Source organism: Emiliania huxleyi (assembly GCF_000372725.1).
Source record: "Emiliania huxleyi CCMP1516 unplaced genomic scaffold EMIHUscaffold_69, whole genome shotgun sequence".
NCBI classification, from domain to species: Eukaryota; Haptophyta; order Isochrysidales; family Noelaerhabdaceae; genus Emiliania; species Emiliania huxleyi.
Window position 1 is genome coordinate 384,040 of NW_005196830.1, and position 20,650 is coordinate 404,689.

The following is a 20,650-nucleotide window of genomic DNA, read 5'->3' on the forward strand; positions in this document are numbered from 1 at the left end:
CCACTGCGCTCGCGGCAGGGCTAGTGCATGAGGTACGTGCTCTTGCCCAGTAGCCCGCGGCTTCCGCACACCGCCCATAGCCGCTCGCGTGGTCACAGGTGTGTCCTGGAGTGGGGGCGGCCAAGAGGAGGGCCACATCCATCGCCGAGGGGCTGGGCCGACGTGCCGCTCTGGCGGCGGTGGCGATGCGACCGCGGCTGCCAGTCGACGAGCAGCTGCTCGACGAGGAGGCGGTCAGCCACGCCTCCTGCTTGCGCGAGAACCGGGGCATGACTCGGCCGCCCATCGCTGGTGCTGATGCCGCGTCGCTTCCGCAGATAGTCCCCGCCGTCTCTCGGTCGCCTGACCTCCTAGTGCACAGCGCTCGTGGGGCAACAAGCGCCACGGTGACTGTAAGCCATTTGCCCCTTGCCTGCCCTACCGCGGAGCAGCTTGCGCAGAATGTCGTGATGCTTGTCGGCGGCGACCACTTTTGCCGCGCGCCGCTCTCTGACCAGCTCCAAGCCTCGCTCCGCTCAGCTGCTTACCCTCTGGTTGCAGCCGTCCGCGGCGCAACGCGTGGCGACGGCATCATCTTCCTCTGTGCTGCCGCCGTCGTGGTCGCCCATGCAGACGCGACCTTCGGCTTCCCCGAGCTCCGGCGCGGGTCTCTTCCGGGCGACGTCTCCTTCTGGGCGAGAGAGCGCCTCTCTGACGCAACGAGCCGTCGGCTCTGCTGCACGGGCGACAAGGTGAGCGCCGTCGAGGCAAAGAGGCTTGGGCTCGTCGACGTTGTGGTCGACTCGGTGCGTGCTAGGTGCAGCCCCATGGCCGACAGAAGCGCACCTTTCACCGTTTCTTTCGGCACCACGTAGGCGGAGGAGGTTGAGGCGACTGCCTCAGCTGTGGTGGAGAGGATGCTGCGCCTTGACGAACGCCTGCTGCGACGCTGCCAAGCGGCGCTCAGTTTGCGGGATTTCGCCGGAGCGCGGACGGGCCCCATCGCCACCAGCACCGGCACCGGCGCGTCGTGCTTGGCGGTGCACGTCGGGCTCGACGAGGCGCGAGGCATTTGGACGATTGAGGTTCTAGCTGGGCTTGGCGTGTCCGGTGTGGCGCCGGCGCTGCTCTGCGCACTTCGCTCGCTTCAGTCCCGCCCCCGCCCCCTGGTGCGTGCGGTGGTGGTTCATTTGGCGCACGCTGCCGACTCCCCCCCCTCGGTGTCCTGCACGGTTTCGGCGCAAAGCGTCGCGGGAAGCTCGTCGGCCAGGGTGCGCGTCAGCCTAGGTGTGCAGCAGCCCAGCGAGCCGAAGCCGGGAGCGCTCTCCGTCGGGAATGGTTTGGTGTCCTTGCGTCTGGAGGCGCGGTCTGGAGGCGGTGTGCGCGCCACGGTGGCACCACGAGACGGCGGCGGCATGGAGCAGTTCGGCGAAGCGGTCATGGAGGCCGTGCGCTCTCTAGGGGCGCCGGTCGTGTGCAGCTCTTCTGGGCAGGTGGACCCGGTTGGGCTCGCCCTGTGGCTTGCTGCCGACTGCCGCGTCGCTGACGCCAGGCTGCGCATGCCTACCGCGTGGCTCGAGTCCAGCGCGCCAGAGTGGGCGCATCGTGCAACGCGCGCGCTTATGCGCGATCCCGACGACCCAGTCGTGGCGGCCGGTCTTGGGCGGCTTGGCGCCGCCGAGGCGCTGTCAGCGGGTCTGGTCAGCGAGGTTGTTGATGCGCCGAGAGAGGCGGCCCTCCGCCTCGCCAGCTGGGTTGCCTGCCACCCGGCCAACGGTCTGGAGCACATGCTGCGGCTGACGCGGCCGGGCTCGGCCTCGGAAGGCCAGCAGGACTCAGAGGCAATCTGGGAGGCGAAGCGTCGGCTGCGGTACGCGCTCGCCGGGGGCGACGAGTGCAGCGACGAGTTGCCGACCCTCGTGGTGCAGCTCGAGGCAGCAGTGCATGCTGCCCGGCGGCACAGCGACGCCGCGGACGAGGAGGCTCGTCGCGCGCGCCTCGCTGCGCGCGTCACGCTTGTGACCGCGGTCAGGTCCGAACTACCCGACCGCGTCCTCGCACCGCCTGCGCCACCTTCGCCAGCTCCCGCTCGGGGCGGCCACGATGGCTGCACGAGCGGCGTCGGCATTCTTGCCATTGAGGTGCACTTGCCGTACCTCTGTGCCGACGCCTTTGACCTCGAGCGGCACGCGGGCGAGCCCGGGTCGCTCACGCGGCGATGCCTGATGCAGCAGTACAGCGTGTGCTCCCCCCAAGAGGACGTGCTCTCCATGGCCCAGACCGCGCTCTGGCGGCTGATGCGGCGGCACCACGTCGCCGCAGTCGACGTGGGGATGCTGCAAGTGGCGTCGCCTGCCATCCTCGACCGCTCCAAGACGCTCAAGACTGAGCTGCTCGGCGTGATCGAGGCGCTCGGCGCTGCCGACGTCGAGGGGGTCGACAACGTGTGCGGCGCCCTCGGTGCAGCGGAGGCGCTCCTGAAGTGCGTGGCGTGGGTGCGCTCCGCGGCGTGGGATGGCCGGTGGGCGATCGCCGTCTGTGCCGACGCACCCGGGGAGGGCGATTTGCGGCGTGGAGCTCCGCTGATGGGCTCGGGCGCCGTGGCGGTCCTCGTCGGGCCACGCGCGCCCGTGGCGGTGCGGGCCGAGCTGCACACCTTTGCCTCGCATGCGTGGGACGCCGATAGGCGGCCGCTCGGTCTGCCGGCGGAAGCGGCCGCAGACCTTGACCTCGATCGCCCGCTTGGCGTCGGCGTGGCGCAGCTCCGCCAGCTCGGCGCGATAGCCGAGTCTGGCGGAGTCGCACGGCCGCTCTCGGACTTCCAAGGGCTCGTCCCGCACCTTGCCTCCACGCCGGCGGCGGCGCTGCGCGTTCTCGCCGGTGGCGACGCGCCATCGGCGATGCGATCGGCCGCCGGCGCGGCGGGCGCTTCGCTCGTACTGCTGTCGAGGAGCGGCCCGTTGCGCAGCAGCGGGCTGCTCGCCGGCATCGCCTCTGCCGTGCTGCTGGGTGGACCAGTGGCTGGGCGGCTGGGCGTTGTCTCGCTCGGCGTCGACGCGCACGGGGCCTTCACCCTTGACGTGTCGGAGGGTCTGCGCGGGGGCGATTCCATTCGCGCGTCGCTCAACCGCCGGCAGCGGGTTGGCGCCGAGGCCTTCCTGACGCTATACCGCGAATCCTGTGGCTCTTGCCGTCGATTTGATTGGACTCCGCCCGCAGACGCTCGAGCGCCAACAGGGGCCTTCTACCTGGCAGGGATCTCGCGCCGTGGATTCCGCTCCTATGAGCTTCGGGCGGCCACGCCGCTCAACTACGGCGCGATGCCGCCGCCGCCGCCGCCCTCCGCCAAGCCTCCGGCAACCGCCTTCGGAGGCGGCGATCCCGGGGCGCTCGCGGCGTTGCTGGCGCAGCTGGCCGGGGGAGGCGGCGGCCCGGCGACGACCTCGTTGGAGCAGGTGTCGGCCGAAGTGAATGCAATCGCCACGGAGCTTCTCGGTGCGCCCGCCGGTGAAGACGCACCGCTGATGGAGGCGGGCTTGGACTCGCTCGCCGGCACTGAGCTCGGCACTCGCTTGGCCGAGAAGTACCCGGACATCGAGCTGCCAGAGACCCTCATCTTTGAGCACCCGACGATCCGCGAAGTCTCGGGCTTCATATACGATCAGGTCTCTGAGAAGGAGGCGTCCGCGGGCGGCGGCGCCGCCCGCGGCGGCAGCGGTTTCGACGGCGAGCTGGCCCAAAAGCTCGCGGAGCTGCTGCAAGGTGCATCGGAGGAGAGCGCCCCTCGAAAGGTTGACGTTCGTGCCACGCTCGACGCGATCACGGCCGACCTGCTCGGAGCACCCGTGGGGCACGACGTGCCGCTCATGGAGGCAGGCCTCGACTCGCTCGCTGTGGTGGACTTTCGCGAGCGAATCGCCGCCGCGGTTGGCGACGCCGACCTTCCAGAGACGCTCATTTTCGACTGCCCCACAATCCGAGCCATCGAGGCCCACATCGTCGAAAAGCAACCTTCTAGCAAGCCAACACCCGCGCGGCAGGCCGTCGTCGGCAGCAGCAGGCGTCCAAGCCTCGCCAGCGCCTCCGGGGCCTGCCTCGTCGGCCCCGGGTCCGTTGTCGCTCCCGATGGGGTGTGCTCCGTTGCCGATTTCGCAACGGCACTCTTCACTGCATCCGACTTGGTCGGGGAGGTTCCCACAGCGCGATGGGATGTGCATGTAGCAGGGCTGGGCAGCCAAGCGGAGACTCACGGAGGCTTCATTCTGAACGCCGAGCTGTTTGACAACGTCGCGTTTGGTATCTCCGCTGCTGAGGCGTCAGCCATGGACCCGCAGCAGCGGCTGCTGCTTGAGCGCGGCTACGAGGCGCTACATGCCGCGGGGATGGACCGGAAGGAGCTCATGCGCTCGTCGACAGGCGTTAGCGTCGGCACGTACTTGACCGAGTTTGCCCAGATCTACGGGGAGAGCGTCCGCGGGGCCTCGCCCTTCTGCCTCACTGCCGGCTCTCTCGCCGTCGCGGCTGGCCGACTCTCATACACTCTCGGACTGCTCGGGCCGTGCCGGGCGCTCGAGACGGGGTGCTCCGCCTCTCTTGTTGCGTGCCACGCCAGCTACACCTCGCTGGTCCTCGGGGAAGCGTCATCCGAGCTCGTTGCCGGCGTGAACGTGATGCTCCTCCCGGGCGGCCTCATCGGGGCCGCTGCCGCAGGCATGCTCTCGCCGCGTGGGCACTGCCATGCTTTCGACGCTCGAGCCGATGGGTTTGTCAAGGCCGAGGCCGTCGTCGGCGTCGTGCTGAAGCCGGTTGCTGCCGTTGGCGCCGCAGCGAAGGAGGCGCACTATGCGGAGTACGCCGGAAGCGCCGTCAGACAAGACGGGCGGTCGGCGAGCCTCCTCGCTCCGAACGGTGCCGCGCAGAAGTCGCTCTTGCTGGCGGCTGCCGAGCGAGCGGGTGCGCAGCGGGGCTCGCTGGCTCAGCTAGAGGGGCATGGGACCGGGACTTCGCTGGGCGACCCGGTCGAGGTGCGTGCCGCTGTCGGGCAAGGCTTCACAACAATTTGCGGAGGCAAGGCCAACTACGGCCACAGCGAGCCGCCGGCAGGGTTGCAGGGCGTTCTCAAGCTCGCCCTTGAGCTGCGTGCAGGCGGCGCATCGCCGAATGCCCTCCTGACTCGCCTCAATGAGCACATCGAGGCTGCGGTGAATCGCGGCAGTGAGGGAAGGAACCTGATCTGCCTGCCCACGCAGCTTGTGCGGACCGACTCAAAACCGCGGCGCGGTGGCGTGAGCTCGTTTGGGTATGCGGGGACGATTGCGCATGCGGTGATTGGAGGCCTCGTAGCGAGCACCAGCTCATTCGCACCGGGCCCGAGCCCGCCGCAGGGCCCCCCCTCGTACCGCCGCCGCGCCTTCGTGTGGCGCGCGGAGGAGCACCCGCTGCTACGCTCGCGGCTGCCGCCCTCCGGCGGCCGCGTCGCCTTCCGCTCGCCCGTCGCGGGGCCGCTGCGCGCCCTCGTGGCGGACCACGTCGTGAACGGGCGGGTGATGATGCCGGGCGCGGCCTACCTCGAGATGGCGCGAGCGGCGCGCTGCATGCTGCGCCGCGGCCGCGCGAGCGGCGCGGCGGAGCTCGGCGCCGTGGCCTTCCTGCGGCCGCTCGTCCTCGACGCCGAGGTCGGCGCCTCGCTCGCGGTCGAGGTGTCGCTCGACCAGGACGACAGCGGCTTCGAGGTGCGCGGCGGCGAGCCGCCGGCCGGGGCGGCCGCCGGCGCCGCGCTCGAGGCGGGGTCGCTGCACTGCGCGGGCCGCGCAGAGGCGACGCGCGAGCCCGTGGCCTGCGCGGCCGCGGAGCTCGACGCGGCGCGGCGGCGCTGCGGCACGCCGCTGGACGTGGCGGCGCTCTACGCCGAGTTCTCGTCGGCGGGCATCGCGTACGGCCCGCTCTACCGCCCCGTCACCGCCGCTGCACTCGGCGAGGCGGAGGTTGTCGGCACGATCCGGCCGGCGCGGCGGGGCCGCAGGGGCGTGCAGTGCCACCCGAGCGAGCTCGACGCCGCGCTGCACCTCGGCAGCTCGCTCTCGGGCGTGGGCGCGCCGGGCGCGCCGCGGCTGCCCACGGGCCTCGACGGCGCGGTTCTGCGCTCGGCGGCGGAACGCGGCCCGCTGTGGGCGATCCTCACCGCCGCCTCCGAGGGCAGCTGCGACAGCCGGCTGCTGGCCGGGCCGCGCGCGCGCGAGGAGGTGCGGGTGTGGGGCTTCCGCACCAAGCAGGCGGGTGGCGGCGGCCGGGCGGCCGAGGCGCTGCCGAGCCTCTACGCGACCGAGTGGCTCTCGGCGGCGGCGGCGGACGACGAGGGCGCGGGCGCGGCGGCGGCGGCGGCTCCGTTGCTCGTGCTAGTGCCCTCTGGCGATTTGCGCGGCGCGCGGCTGGCCCAGGCGCTGTGCGACGCGCCCGCGGCGGCGCGCGAGTGGCTGGCCGAGGCCGCCGTCGTCGAGGAGGACGGTGCTGCGCACGGGCCAGTGCTTCTCGCCACGGGCGGCGGCGCGGAGCTCGTGGTGCTGCACGAGGCGCTCGGGCTGCTGGTGGCGCACTTGCGCGGCGAGCGCGCGGTGTGGCTGCTCACGTCGTCGGACGCGCCGCCGCGCGGGGTGGGTGGCCCGGCGCGGGCGGGCTCCGGCTGCGGCAGCCTCTGGAGCGCGGCGCCGTCGGCGAGGAACGGCGGGCTGCGGGGCTTGGCCAGGGCCGCCCGGCTCGAGGCGCCCGAGCTGCAGCTCTTCTTTGCCGACGTCGCGAGCGGCGACCGGCCCGCCCTGCGGTCGCTGGCCGCGTGCGCGCTGGCTGGCCGCGTGCGCGTGGTGGGCGGCGTCAACGCGCTGCAGACGAGCACGACCGAAGAGGCGGAGGTCGCCTTCTCGGGCGGGCGCACGCGTGTGCCGCGGCTGGCGCTGCACTGCCCCGCGTCGACGCGTGGCGAGTGGGCCGCGAGCGTCGGGGTGGTTGCTGGCGCGCTCGAGGCGTGCATCGACGCCGTGCATGGCGAGCTCGATTGGCCGCTCGTGAACGCCGGCTTCGAGCACGTCGAGGGCGTCGCGACGCGCTTTGCGCACGAGGCGCAGGCGGCGCTCGGCGCCGAGATGGTGCCGCAAGCGCACCACCGGCACCTGCTCGCGTGGTGCGCGGGCGTGGCGGGGGCGGAGCCCCGTGCGGGCGAGCAGGCGGAGCTGGACGAGTCCCTCTTGTCGGTGTCCCTGCCGCCGGACCTGGAGACTACGTACGCGCAGGTGGTCCGGATCGGGTCCGGCCTGACGCCCGTGCTGCGCGGCGAGCTCGACGCGACCGAGAACCTCTTCCCCGGCGGCTCGTTCGACGCTGTCAAGCCGTTCTACGAGACGAACGTGCTCGCCACGACGTACAACGCGGCGACGGTGGCCGCGGTGCGGTCCGTGGCCGACCAGCTGCCAGAGGGCCGCAGGATCGGTGCGCTCGAGGTGGGTGCGGGCACCGGCGGCACGGCCGCGCAGGTCCTGCCGGTGCTGGCGCCGGCGTGCGACCGGTACATCTTCACCGACGTGTCGGACTTCTTCCTGCGCCAGGCGGCGCGCCGCTTCGGCTCGTTCGCCTGCTTCGAGGCCGCGCTGCTCAACATTGACGCCGACCCGAGGCTGCAGGGCTTCGCCTCGCACGAGCTCGACCTCGTCGTGGCGGCCAACGTGCTCCACGCCACGCCGAGCGTGCTCACCGCCCTGCGCCACTGCCGCCAGCTGCTGCGGCCGGGAGGCGCCCTCGTCGTCAACGAGGCGGTGCGCGTGTTCCGCTTCGTACAGGTCGTCTTTGGCCAGACGGACGGCTGGTGGCTCTTCAAGAAGGACGCCTTGCGCGCCGCCAACGAGAGCCCGCTCATGTCGTGGGAGCAGTGGCGCGCGGCCTTCAGCAGTTGCGGCTTCGCGTCGTCGCAGCGCACCGCCGGGCGGGGCTGGCTGTCGTACCAGGCCGTCATGGTGGCGCAGACGGCGCCACACCACGGCGCAGGCGCCGCAGGCGGCGCCGGCCTCATCACGGGCGGGCTCGGCGGGCTCGGTCTGCGCGCGGCGCTCGCGATGGTCTCGTCATCATCGGTGGACGGCCTGCTGCTCGCCTCGCGCACCGGCCGGGTGCAGAACCGGAGCGAGCGGGACTGGGCGCAGCTGGTGAGCGACAGCGCCGAAGGGGGCTGTCGGGTGCGGGTGCTCGCGTGCGACGTGGGGGACGAGTCGCAGGCTCGCTGGCTGGTTGGCGCAGCGGCGGGGGTGGGCGCACTCCGCGTGGTCTATCACGCTGCGGGCGTCGTCTCGGACGGCGTTCTGGGCAGCCAGAGCGAGCGGACGCTGGCTGCCGTCTACGGCCCAAAGGTGCACGGCGCCTCGCACCTGCACCGCTCGGTCGCGACGCTCGGCTCGCTACGGCTCGCAATGACGTCTTCCGTGGCAAGCCTGCTCGGCTCATCGGGTCAATGCAATCACTCGGCCGCGAGCGCGTGGCTCAACTGCCTCGCCAGCGTGCGGAGCGCGCGCGGCCTTCACGGCCAGAGCTCGCAGTGGGGCGCCGTGGCTGAGGTGGGCTACGCGGCGCGCCATGCCGACATGGACCGCTTCATCGCGATGCGCGGCATGCGGCCCGTGTCGAGTGAGCTGACCATGCATGCCATCGGCGCCGCGCTGTTTGGAGCGTGCGCCACGGTGATGGCCGTGGCGCCGATAGACTGGCGTGCGCTCGGCGCGGCCAGCAGGCGATACGGCAACGGAGCAGCGTCATCGTTCTTGAGGCCGATGCTTACCCGCTTCGGCAAGCGTGCTGGCGATGCGTCCGCGCGGTCAAGAGACAAGGGCCACGGCGGCAGCGGAGCGCTGGCCACGCTGGACGACGTGCTCGAGGCCGTGCAAAGCGTGGTCGGCGTCGACGGCGTTGACGCAGACTCACCTCTCATGGAGGCGGGGATCGACTCGCTTGGCGCGGTTGAGCTGCGCAATCAGCTGCAGCCTTTTGCGGAGGACCCGCTGCCTGCGACGCTCGTCTTTGACCACCCGACCGCGCGCCTGCTCCACACCTCCCTCCAGCGCGATGTCGCCGTCGGGCCGGCCTTGGCCGCCCGTGCTCACGACAGCTCGCAGACCGCTGTCATCGCGGGCTCGAGCTGCCGGCTGCCGGGCGGGGCGCTGGGCGCGGCGGGCGCGTCGCGGCTGGCGCTCTGCGGCGTCAGTGCCGTGGGCGAAGTGCCCGCCGCGAGGTGGGAGCTGCCAGCCTCGCTGTCAGCGTCGGTTCGGAGGCGGGCCTGTTGGGGCGGCTTCATGGTCGGCGCCGAGCTCTTCGACAACGCGCGCTTCGGCGTCTCGGCGGCGGAGGCGGCGATGATGGACCCGCAGCAGCGGCTGCTGCTGGAGCACGGCTACGAGGCGGTGCACGGCGCCGGCCTGCAGAGGCAGGCGCTGCTGGGCAGCGCGACGGGCGTCTTTGTGGGCATCTCGTACACCGAGTACGCACCGGTCGCGCAAGGAAAGGGCTTCAGCGTGTACGGGCTCACGGGGAGCGGGCACTGCTTTGCGGCGGGGCGGCTGTCGTTTGTCCTCGGGCTGACCGGGCCGTGCGTCGCCTACGACACCGCCTGCTCCTCCGGCCTCGTCGCGTGCAGCGGCGCCAGCCTCGCGATCCGGGACGGGGAGGTTGAGCAGGCGCTGCTGGCGGGAGTCAACATGATGATCTCCCCGCTGACACCAATCATGCTCGCCACGGGCGGCATGACCTCACCGTCGGGCCGCTCGCACACCTTCGACTCGCGCGCCGACGGCTTCGCGCGCGGCGAGGCGTGCGCCGCCTTTGCGCTGCGGCCGGCGGCGGGCGGCGCGGCGGGCGGCGCGGGCGGCGCGGCGGGCGGCACGGCGGCCGAGGTGCTTGGCGCAGCGGTGCGGCAGGACGGCAAGAGTGCGAGCCTGACCGCGCCGAGCGGCCCGGCGCAGCAAGCGCTGCTGCGGGCGACGTTGGCGCAGGCGGGCGTGCAGGCCGTGGACATGTGCCACGTCGAGGCGCACGGCACTGGCACCGGGCTGGGCGACCCGATCGAGGCTGGCTCGCTGTCGGCGACCGTGTTGCCCGCGTTGGGCGGCGGCGGGGGTGCGCCCGCGCTTGGCGGCATCAAGGCCAACGTGGGCCACGCCGAGCCGGCGGCGGGCGCTGTGGGGCTGCTCACCCTCAGCCTCCGGCTGCGCTCGAGCCAGGCGGCGCCAAACGCGCAGCTGCGCGCGCTCAACCCGCACGTCGGCGGCGCGATCCGAGGGCGTGGCTGCGCGCTGCCGACGCAGCTCGCGCCGCTCGGCGCGGGCGCGGGCGGCGGAGCAGCGGCCACAGCTCCTGCCTGCGGCGGAGTGAGCTCGTTCGGCCTCGGCGGCACCATCGCGCACGCGGTGGTGCGCTCGGAGGAGGCCGCTGCCGGGTCGCTACTGACCCCCGCCAGCGCATTAGTGTACCGGCGACGCCCCTTCTTTTGGGAGATCCCGCGCAGGGGCGACGAGGACGGCCCGGCGGATGCAAGCTCCACGCCCTCGTTGCTTGGCGAGGGCGAGGTGGCCGAGGCATTTGTGGGCACACTGCGCGACCACCTTCATATGGGTGACACCGAGCCCGAGGAGCGTACTGCAGCGGCCGGTGGCGGGCGCGGCGGCAGCTCCGACGCGCTGCTGGATACGCCCCTGGTGCACCTCACTCCTCGCTCCGCCCCCTACGCGCTCCTTTCTTCTCACCGCTCGAGCGCTCTTTAGGTGGATCTTGGCTTGGACTCGCTCCTCGCGATGGGGATCGCGGCGACGCTCCAGTCTAGATTGCGCCTCGAGCCCGGCACGACAGAGGGCGGGCCGGCCCTGGACCAAGAGACGATCCTCGCGCTGATCCTGCAAGAGCCGACACCGCGCGCCGCCTCGCTGCGCCTCTGCGGCCTAGCGAACGCGGCGGCTGCGGAGCCCTCCTTTGAGGCGCCTCCATGGCTGCGAGGGCTGTCTCAGCTGGATCTGACGCGCTTGGCGCATCGGGGGATGCTTCGAGGCCCGCTGCGGCCATCGGGGCGCGTCGCGTACTACCTGCCCGGCGCGCCAGGCGTCTGCCTCGTCGAGTTTGCCCTGCTGGCCGCCCGGCTGTCCAACGCCACCCTCGTCGGCCTGCCTTACACCGACCTCGTCGAATCGCTCGGCGCCGAGGCCTCGGTGCAGGCCGTCGCCGTGTGCCTCGCGGATCGCATCCTCGGCGCGCAGGGCGGCGGTGGCGCTCCGGCCGAGAGGCCTCTCCTCCTCGGCTTTTCGTTTGGCGCGCTTCTCTGCCGCGAGGTTGGCGGCGAGCTCGCGGCGCGGGGGGCGCCCCCCGCCGCGACGGTACTCCTCGACCCGCTGCCGTGCGGCAACTTGCCCCGGTGGCTTGGCTGGGCGAGCGAGCCGCTCGCCGACGCCGCGACCGACGCGCTGCTGAGCGAGATGCGTGCTGCCGCGCCACACGACGTCGCTGCTCAACTCGACCGGCTCGCTCCGGCCTTTCGCAGCCTGCTCCGCGCCGGCTCGCGCTACGCGCATCGAGCCTCCGCGCGACGAGAGGCGGTCGGCCCAGTGCTCCTGCTCCGGGCGCGAGAGTCGATCCGCCATCCCATGGGCGTTGCAGCGCCGGGGGGCCTCTTTGCCAGCGCCGTCCGGTGCGCCCTTGCACCGTCGCCATCCTACCAGGCGCAGTGCGGGGCGGGCAGCGCACCGCACGAGGTGGTGGTGGAGGGCTCGCACTTCACCTTTCTCCAGCAACCCGCGCTGGCCGCCTCGGCTGCTGCCCATATCGCATCCTTCCTGAACTCGATAGCGGCTCGCGACGACCTGCCCAGCGGTGGCGCAGACGGCGGCCCTGCGCCGATCGTGGATGGCCAGGCCTCCCTGGGCCACGGGGCGTGTGCTGCTGCGTGTGCTTGAGGTTTGTCGTTTGAGCGATGAACCACCTCTGATTTAGGTCTCTGTTAAGTTCGGTCTTCTGTCCTCGTGGTCAAGCTTTAGGTCTCTAGTCAAGGTCTTCTAGTCAAATGGTCCGTGTTGTGTCGATCTGGATGGAGCTTCAAAAACACACCGCGAAGAGTCCGTTGGCCGCCGTTCGCGCGTTCTTCATTTCCATTTTTTACGCACACACCTGGTAGCTGGTAGTGCTAGTGCCACTGCGCGCAGTCGGAGAAATTTTGTAAAACAAACAAATAAATAAATAAATAAAACGGACACCTCTACTGTGAGATGGGTAAAAACAAACAAAGAAAGAAAACAGACAAGCGTTTTCAAACTTTGTTGCAGCGCGTTTTTGTCGAGTTTGGAGCACTTGGAGCACTTGGAAGCACTTGGAGTGCAGTTTTATCAGCCGCACGCCCAGCCAGGACCGGGCGGGGAGCTAAGAAGCGCAGTTGGCGATTAAGCTCCGCTCTTTTCTTCTTTTTCAAAACAGCTGAAGGAAGACGCCGCGAAACAACTCTTGCTCTTCGTGATTTCGTTTACATGGCGCGTTTTGCTTGGACTGTCACGTTTTTATATCCTGCTTGATACCTAGGTAGTTGCGCTCGGAGGTTCGGTGACCGCTGCAGACTTCGAGAACACGAATGCCACTGTCTGCCGCGCCTCGCCAAGCTGCCCGATCGGGGTCTCATCTGCGACTATCAATGGCGAGAACTATTGCCACAACTGTCACCAGGCCATCAACACCTACGAAGATGGCTACATGCACTGCTTCGTTGCGAACTCGCATAGCCGGCTGTTCTTGCGCTCAGCGATCCCGCCTTGCGACAACCTTCCAACGACGTTCCCGCCCTCTTAGCCTTTCCAGCCATGTGCAAGGCGGCTACTTGCCCACTCCGTGTTCAATCGGCGTACATCGAGGGCTCGACTTACTGCAACAATTGTCTGCACGCCATGCTCTGCGATGAGAACAGCGCCGCTGGTGGTGGTTCTTTGGGCTTATGGGGCGGGGACGCGATTTGCTTTGTTGAGAATCAGTTGACCCGCGACGCGACTTCACGCTGAGTAGCCTCCCTGAGTGTGCACCTCCTCCTTCTGCACCGCCCCCAGAGGATCCGTGCACCGTTGCATGCGCTGTTGAAGACGACCGACGGCGACGATGACCCGGCTGCATCATCGGCATCGTCGGCATCGTCGTCGGCGTCTTGGCCCTCGTCGTCCTGAGCGTGCTCCTCTTCCTGTGGCTGACGGGCGCCGCCTGCTTCAATAAGGCGGATGGGCGGCACCCCACCGGAAAGCCAGGGGCGCACGTTGCCGTTGGAGTGGCACTCGGTATCGGGAGCACGCATGGAAGAGGAGGGAGCCATCTCCCGGCAGCCTTCTCGGCACCCTCCTATAGGCACTCGATCGCGACGCTCGAGTCTCCGGTGCCGGTGAGGCCGCCTAAGAGGGCATCTCCGCGAGCCCAGGGCGGGAGCGCGTGTATGTAGCGCGGCCATGTGTTTTCAAGCTCAGCCCAAGCGGCGTCGGCACCAGCCACGCGCGATCGCCCCCGCATGAGCCATCTTGTGCAGTTGCCCTGTGAGAATATCAGGAGCATCGCTGTTTTTATTAGTGAGGGCCAATTTTGGAGAGCAAACAAATGCCGAGCGAGCGCCTCCACCGAGCTTGCGAGTGTTTGCAGAGAGCAGTGGACTTCCAAAAAGTTGCCGCGACGGTGGCCTCTAATTTGGTGTGCTCGCTCGGGCCAAGCGATACCGTGTAGCACCTTAGCTCCGCGCACTCAACACCCTCACGATGAGGGCTAGAACGGAAAAACAAAGAAGAAAACGAGATGTCGCGCCTGCCGCGGTTGTGGGCTTGGGGCCCCGGGCGCACGGACCCGGCCCAATGGAAGGCGAGCCGCACCTCAGCTCGCCTCGACACCGTCGTTGGGCGTGTGAGGTGTGTGGCGCCCGCTTCTACCTCGCCGGCCGCCACCACTGTCGAGATTGCGGCATGAGCGTGTGCGACAAACACTTTGATCGGCCGCAGTGCACAACGTGCAAGTCAGCCGTGGCACGACAGTTGGACCGTGGTCAGGGAGCCGGTGGTATAGCAGCCACTGCGCAGCACGCGAGCCACCGTACCGATGAGTGCGCTGTGCATTTTTCAACTCCACGGCCGCCGTCGCCACCGCCGCCGCCGGCACCGCCATCGCCGCCGCCACCACGACAACCTCCGCAGCAGGAAGAAACGCGAGAGAAGGAGCGAGGCGCCAGGCCTACACGCCACGCAAGAGAGGAGCGTGCCGGTCCCGGACAGCGTGCTTCCCGCCCTGCTCCCGTCGCGCACAACTCGCTACTGCTCTCTGCCGCACTCGCAGCAATGCTTGGACTTTGCATCGCGCTGGGTGCGACGTCAATCCTGCAGACCTCGTCGGCCGCCGCCCTAGCCTTCTGCATCGGTGTGCTAGCCGAGCGGTGGCGCACGCACGTCAGGGCCAAGACGACAGCGTCCTCTGCGAGGCGGATCAGCAGAGCGACGCAAACAGCCAGCGCCTCCGAGCCGTCAGCGCGGCCCGCCAGCCCAGCAGGCGCGCCGCTCCCCGCGCCGAGCAGCCACTCCCGAGAATGGCGGCAGCGGCTCGCGGCGCTCCGGGGAAAAGGCGAGGCGCTGTGGCCGGGCGGCGGCCTCCCCGCGGCGCTGGACGACGAGGGCTACCTGAGCGCGCTGCTGGAAAAGTCGGCCTCGCGCGACCCGCTGTGGGCGGAGCGCAAGCTGTGCGCCGCGGTGGAGTACCGCCGCGGCCTCGTGACCGGCGGCGGCGGCGCTGCCCGCTGCGCCGGCGGCACGCTGCGAGCAGCTCCGGCGTCGACGCACAGTGCCGTGCTTGCGATCCCCGCGGTCGTTCGGCTGCTGCGGGGTGGGGCGGCGGAGCCCCTGCTCTCCGACGCCGCGCTGCAAGAGGCGGGGAGGGTGCTGCGCCGCGGCGCTCTGTACTGGCACGGCTTCGACGCCTCGGGCGGCCCGATTATGTGGGCGCACACCGGGCGGATGGACTTGCGCGATGCCGAGCCCTCTGCGTGGGGGCGCGCCGTCGCCACGCTGATTGAAGTCGGGGTGGTCGGCACCCGCGCGCGTCGGGCAGGCGAGGGCTGCAGAGTCGGATCCGGCGTGGGTGCTGCCGTTGGAGACAGCGACGGTCGCAGCGAGGCACCTCGCTGCGACCGGTTCGTGTACGTTGAGTGTGCGGACGGCTTCAGTCTCGGCCCAAAGGTGCCGCTCACGCGCGCGGTGGCCGTGGCGAGGCGAAGCCTGGCGGCTCTGTTCGGAGGCTCGCCGGAGCGGTTCGCCGGCGCCGTCGTGGCGCCTGCATCGCGGACGAACCGCATCCTCTTCTCGCTCGCGCGGCACTTTATCCCCGCGTCGACCGCGAGGCGGATCCACTTCTTTGGGCAGACGGAGCAGCTCCGCGCCTTTTTCCGCCGGAGGGAGCTCGGCCTCGACTCGGCCGTGCTGCCTGCGTGCCTGGGCGGCTCCGCCACGCACGTGCTGCCGCGCACGCCCAGCGGCGACGTCGATCTCGCTGCGATGCTAAGAGAGATTGCCGGAGGAGACGGCGGCGCGGGCGGCGCGGGCGGCGCGGGCGGCGCGGGCGGCGCGGCACCTCCCCGCTCTCCTCCAATGGAGGCTGGAATTGAGGCAGCGAGGGCGAAGGCGGGATCAGCGGGATAGACTCTTGACGAATGCGCCGTTCGTTTGAGCAAGCATGTACAGTATGTGTGTTGGTACCTCCCTCTCGATCTCTCTCTTAAGACGTCTAAGGGCGTTGCAATACACGATAAAACAAAGACGTCATCCTAGTTCCTACGTTAAGTTCTCTCGAAAACACATCCCCGTGACACAAGGATCTCAATTCGTCTCATATCGTCATCCCCACTCAAACACGCATCCCACCGGAATGTGGTCACTCGGGTGCCACGCGTTGGGCAACGCGTCGCCGTCCTTGTAGATTCGCCGTGCCTGCTCCTCGCTGAGGCTCTCCTGGTAGCCTGCCAGCCGCAAGCTATTTGCCGTGTAGTAGGCGTAGTCGAGCCACGCCTCGTAATGCCGCCGAGGGGGGCTCGCCGCGCCCTTGCCGACGTCAAATTCGGCGAGGGAGATGCCCGAGGCATCGAGGTCGTACGCCACCTGCCAGGTGGGGGGCGGCGAGGGCGGTGGGGGGCGGTGGGGGGCGGCGCGGGCGGTGGGGGGCGGCGAGGGCGGTGGGGGGCTGGCGGCGGCGAGGGCGGTGGTGGTGAGGGCGGTGACGATGGTGTCGGCGGCGTCAAGCCACGCACCTGCCACCACTTGCCCTCGCCGAGCTCGCGCGCAAAGATGCCGTGGAAGGCGCGCCTCGTGAGCTCGCGCCGGCCTGTGGCCGCCTCGCTCCGCTCAAAGGCAGCCATCGCGCCGCGGTAGGTGCCTGCGCTGCGATCACACCGCGTCAGGGTGCGGAGGCCGGTGTCGTGTATGCGGAGCGCCGCGTGTGCGCGACACGCCCCAGGGCGTGACGTCTCGAGAGCCAGTCGGAATGCACGCGTCTACGTCTCGCATCTAGGGGTCGGGTGCCACCGCGGCCGAGCTCGCGGTTGATGAGTTCGAGCCACGCCAGCGCCGCGCTCTCAGGGATGACCAGCTCCTCACCGCCCTCCGCCCCCAAGGCCGCGGGACCCTCGGCGAGCCGGTCGAACAGCGCATCCAGCGCCGCGCGGAAGGCGGCAGTGAAGCGCGCGATCAGGCTCTCGACGTCGGCCTCCGACTCAAGCCGCACGAGCTCCGGCTGGTGGCCAGCGCCGCCGCCGCCGTCGTTGTCAGCGCCGTCGCCGTCGCCGCCGCCACGGAGCATCTCGAGGAACCTGGCCCACCAGCCGCTGACACCGCCTTCGCCGCTCGAGAGGACGATGTCGACGAACTCGCCAAAGTCAACCTGCCGGGGGGGGGGGGGGGAGAGGGGGGGGGAGAGGAGTGTGAGGGGTACGGGGGCGAGGGCATGGAGGGGGAGAGGAAGAGCAAGGGCGAGGGTGCCATCGCACATGCACATGCACATGTACTTCCTCATCCGGCGTGTGGCACCGTGAGGCCGCCACCCCTGCTCGGCTCATCGCGGCTCCTCTCGGCCCATCTCGCCAAGTGCGGCCTCGGCGTGAGACTCTCCTCCCGCTCTCGTGCTGGCGCGACCTCTCCGCTGCTGTCCGTGTCCGCCGCGCTCAGCATCGCATCGGCGTCCGCCGCGCTCGGCTCCTCGCCGTTGGGGCCCAGCACGGACAGCAGTGCCAGGGCCTGGCGAAGCTCGGCGGCCGAGAGCGAGCCGCCGCGGTCCGCGTCGATGGCGTCAAAGGCGCGCCGGCACGCAGCGACGAACGGCGCGTCGGCGCCCGCCGTCGCGTCACAGAGCGCGAGGTCCGCCGCCGACAAGCTCCGTGGCGGTGCCACCGGCGGCGCGCGGCCCTCCTGGCTCCGCACCAGCCGCTCGAGCATCTCATTGTCCGCCACGAGCTGCTGCCGACTCGTCGACCTCCGCGAGCGCTCGAGGAAGGCGGCACCGAGCGAGGGTACGACGTACGTGGCGGGTCGGCGCTCGCGGTAGTGTGCGTAGTCGATCCTCCCGCCCCAGTCGCCCCAGTCGCCGTCGCAGACGTTCTGTGCGTACGCAACCTCGCCGGCGTCGGCGAACGCGCCAAGCCCGTGCCTCCGAGGCTTGGACGTCAGCTCGACCTCATTGTACTGCGGCTCACGCCACTCCGGCTCCACGCTGCCGTCGACCAGGAGCCGGCGCACCGCTGTGTTGCCGTCCGAGTTGAAGTCGCCCGTGATGATGACGCGCGGAGGCGAAGCTTCCGTCTTCCTCCTGCTGGCGGCAGCCTCCGCGTCGCTGGCCTCCTGTGCTCGTCGGGCGGCGCTGCCTCGCCGCCCTTTGGGAGGCGGTTTCTTTGCGTCAGCGGCTACCCACTTGCGAACCCGCTCCGTCACACCATGGACCTGACGCAGCCGCCGGTCGGGCGACGCTCCGCCGCTGAGGTGCACATTTGCCAAGAATAGCGCGAGCGACGGGTCGGACGCTGAGGCAAACTTGGCCACGAGGGCTCGATCCTCGTGAGCGACGGAGAGCAGCTTGAAGGCAGACGGACGGTAGAAGGTGGCGCACCGGAACCGAAACTTCTTGTGAAGCACGGACTCGTAGCCGTCGGCATGGAGGAACTCAAAGTCGGAAGCAAACGTGTCGCCTGCCGCCTCCTGCACGCAGACAATGTCGGCGTCCGCGAGCAGCAGACGGTCTCTGATCAGCCGCTGCCGATGCGACCACTGGCGGCAGTCGTGCGGCACGTGCGGCTGATACATTTTCTCGCACCACCAGTTGTCCTCGCCATTCGGGAGAAGAATGTTCCACGATAGGAGGCTGAATGTTGACGCCGGCTGTGCAAGCCGCAGCGTGCCGTGCGGGATCAGCTCAGCTGAAGGTGGCGAACCATGCAGGGCGACAGCGTGGGCGATGAGCGGCAGGAGCGAAACGAGCGAGTACACAGGCATCATGACGCGAAGCTGCCGCGAAACTGCACAAAAAATTCTTTTTAGAGCCGGTAGACTGGGTAGTCAAGCTGAAGCTCTGCTCATCGGCGATGCGCCGCGTCTATCTCTACCGCGGCATGAAAAGGACGTGACAGCTCCAAGTGCTCCAAGTGCTCCGTCCGACTTCAGCAAGAGCCGGCACCGAGCTCGACGCCCATGTGTTCGAGACTGGTTCGAGACCGAGACCACAATGCACATCCTGCTTCATCCTCGTTCGGCGTCGCGATGTGCGGCGTGTGCTGCTGTAAACGGCTTTTAGCGTCTGCGTTGATTGTAAAGCTAAAACCGCACACCATCATGTGACATGTGTCGTACATGCACATGCAGATGCACATGCACACGTGTGATAATCCATGAAGATTGAAGTCTCTGGAGAGTCCCACGTCACCACAACAATATGTGACGCAAGAGACGCGGTCTGACTTTTCAAAACACAACAGCTCGCTTTTCTGACGTATCCTCTCTCTACAGCCGCACACTCCACACACCTCTCCTCCGCGCCCACCAGCAGCAGCAGCAACCACAGCAGTGCAGAGCCCTCGCGGTAGAGCTCCCCTTCGCGCGGCGCGCGCCTGAGATGTGCGGCAGGCGGGGGCCGGGGCGGAGCGCGGTCAGCGCCTCACGCGCGCGGGCTGGCGCGGCTTGAGAGTTGAGGGACACGGTTGCACGAACCGCCGCACGCGCGCCGCGGGGGGCGGCGGCGGCGGCCGGCGGTTAGCCCTGGATGGGTATTGGGGGCTCATCGGCGCGCGCTGGGCCTGGGGGCCAGGGGAGCGGAGGCGCGCCACAGCAGCCGCGGCGCGGCTCTCTCCGCCGCGGGGCACGCCTCCAAGCCTGCCGTGCCCGCCACCAGTCGATCGCTCGACCGGCGCGTGCTTTGCACTGTCGGGCCCTCGCGCCCCCCGGGTCGCGGCATGCCTCTCGCCGGCCCGGCCGTTGTCGGTGGGGGGCGGGGCCTCGGACGATCTCGGACGATCTCGGACGATCTCGGACGATCTCGGCACCTCGAGCAATCGCAGCACGGAGCTCCGCTCGTCATCTGCCGTTCGCGGCCTGGCGGTCCGGGGAGGGAGGCGTGGTCTGAGGGAGAGACGAGGGAGAGACGATATGAGGGAGATACGAGGGAGATCTGAGGGAGATACGAGGGAGGTATGAGGGAGGCGTGAGGGAGGCATGAGGCCTGAAAGCCCGAGAGGGAGGGGGTGCCGTCCGGGGAGGGAGACTGGGCGGCGGCGAGGTCGGCAACGTCGGAGCCGTCGTCCTCGTCGTAGTCTCCGCGGTCTAGCCGATCATCGGCGACAGAGACGAGCTGCAAGTCGAAGATGAGCGGCTCCTGAGGAAGTGGGTGCGCCCCTCGGCGGTGTCGACGCAGTCGAGGCAGTGTCGGAAGTGTCTAGGAAGTGTCCAGGCATGGTCTAGGAAGTGTCCAGGGAGTGTCAGGCATGGTCTAGGAAGCGTCCAGGGAGTGTCTAGGGAGTGTCTAGGGAGTGTCTCGGAACCTTGCGGCCGACTGCCGAGAAGAGCGTGTCTCGCGCGGCGCCGCCCGGCGGCAGCGGGCCCTTGTTGGCGGTGTACGAGAGCTTGGGCGGCAGGATGACGCGCCTCCGCCCGCCCGGCCTCATCGTGTGCAGCGCCTCCTCCAGCCCCTGCACGGTGAAGCCGTTCCCGTGCTTTGTGAAGTACGGCGTCCGGCGCTCGTACGACGAGTCGAAGGGCTCGAGCGAGTCGTCGGTCGCGGTGTAGCCGACGTAGTGGAAGCGGATCAGCTGGCCGAACCGCGGCGGCGCGCCGCTCCCCTCCGCAAAGTCAAAGTAGCGCAGGCCCGACGCTGTCTTGTAGCCGACCTGCGGTGCGCTCGCGCCGGCCGGACGCAGCGCCGACGGCCCAGCCGCCGCGAGCAGCGGCAGAAGCGCGGCGCGCCGGCTGAGCGATAGAGCCACGGTGCCACGAGCGAGCGCGCTGCTCGAGCTGGCCACCATCTGTGCGCTAAAAAGAATAACGCGCGGGCCCTCAGCGGAGCTGGGAAGAGGACCGCCGCAAGCGGCGTGGCGTGGAGCGGTTGTGCATCCCTCCGGGGGCCCCTCTGCGCC

At 69.7% G+C, this 20,650-nt stretch overlaps 5 protein-coding genes across 5 annotated transcripts; 3 read left to right on the forward strand and 2 right to left on the reverse strand.

The window, feature by feature from the left end:
• Positions 1-7,439: 7,439 nt before the first annotated feature.
• Positions 7,440-7,841, forward strand: EMIHUDRAFT_58670 (hypothetical protein; the record flags this gene model as incomplete). Its single annotated transcript, XM_005762182.1, has 1 exon — positions 7,440-7,841. A coding segment is annotated over one exon (402 nt), but the record flags the coding sequence as incomplete, so codon positions are not given.
• A 3,478-nt stretch (positions 7,842-11,319) lies between these two features.
• EMIHUDRAFT_438043 (hypothetical protein) lies at positions 11,320-12,090 on the forward strand (the record flags this gene model as incomplete). The annotated part of the gene is made up of 1 exon (XM_005762183.1): positions 11,320-12,090. A coding segment is annotated over one exon (643 nt), but the record flags the coding sequence as incomplete, so codon positions are not given.
• A 2,246-nt stretch (positions 12,091-14,336) lies between these two features.
• EMIHUDRAFT_216420 (hypothetical protein) lies at positions 14,337-15,686 on the forward strand (the record flags this gene model as incomplete). The annotated part of the gene is made up of 4 exons (XM_005762184.1): positions 14,337-14,415; positions 14,617-14,746; positions 14,834-15,500; positions 15,642-15,686. 4 exons carry the CDS (start codon positions 14,337-14,339, stop codon positions 15,684-15,686), a joined length of 921 nt encoding a protein of 306 aa, XP_005762241.1.
• A 195-nt stretch (positions 15,687-15,881) lies between these two features.
• EMIHUDRAFT_216421 (hypothetical protein) lies at positions 15,882-18,524 on the reverse strand (the record flags this gene model as incomplete). Its single annotated transcript, XM_005762185.1, has 5 exons — positions 15,882-16,085; positions 16,292-16,416; positions 16,566-16,746; positions 17,172-17,873; positions 17,952-18,524. 5 exons carry the CDS (start codon positions 18,522-18,524, stop codon positions 15,882-15,884), a joined length of 1,785 nt encoding a protein of 594 aa, XP_005762242.1.
• Positions 18,525-19,274: 750 nt separating this feature from the next.
• EMIHUDRAFT_216423 (hypothetical protein) lies at positions 19,275-20,539 on the reverse strand (the record flags this gene model as incomplete). Its single annotated transcript, XM_005762186.1, has 5 exons — positions 19,275-19,318; positions 19,411-19,480; positions 19,565-19,613; positions 19,784-19,893; positions 20,159-20,539. 5 exons carry the CDS (start codon positions 20,537-20,539, stop codon positions 19,275-19,277), a joined length of 654 nt encoding a protein of 217 aa, XP_005762243.1.
• Between the last annotated feature and the right edge of the window lie 111 nt (positions 20,540-20,650).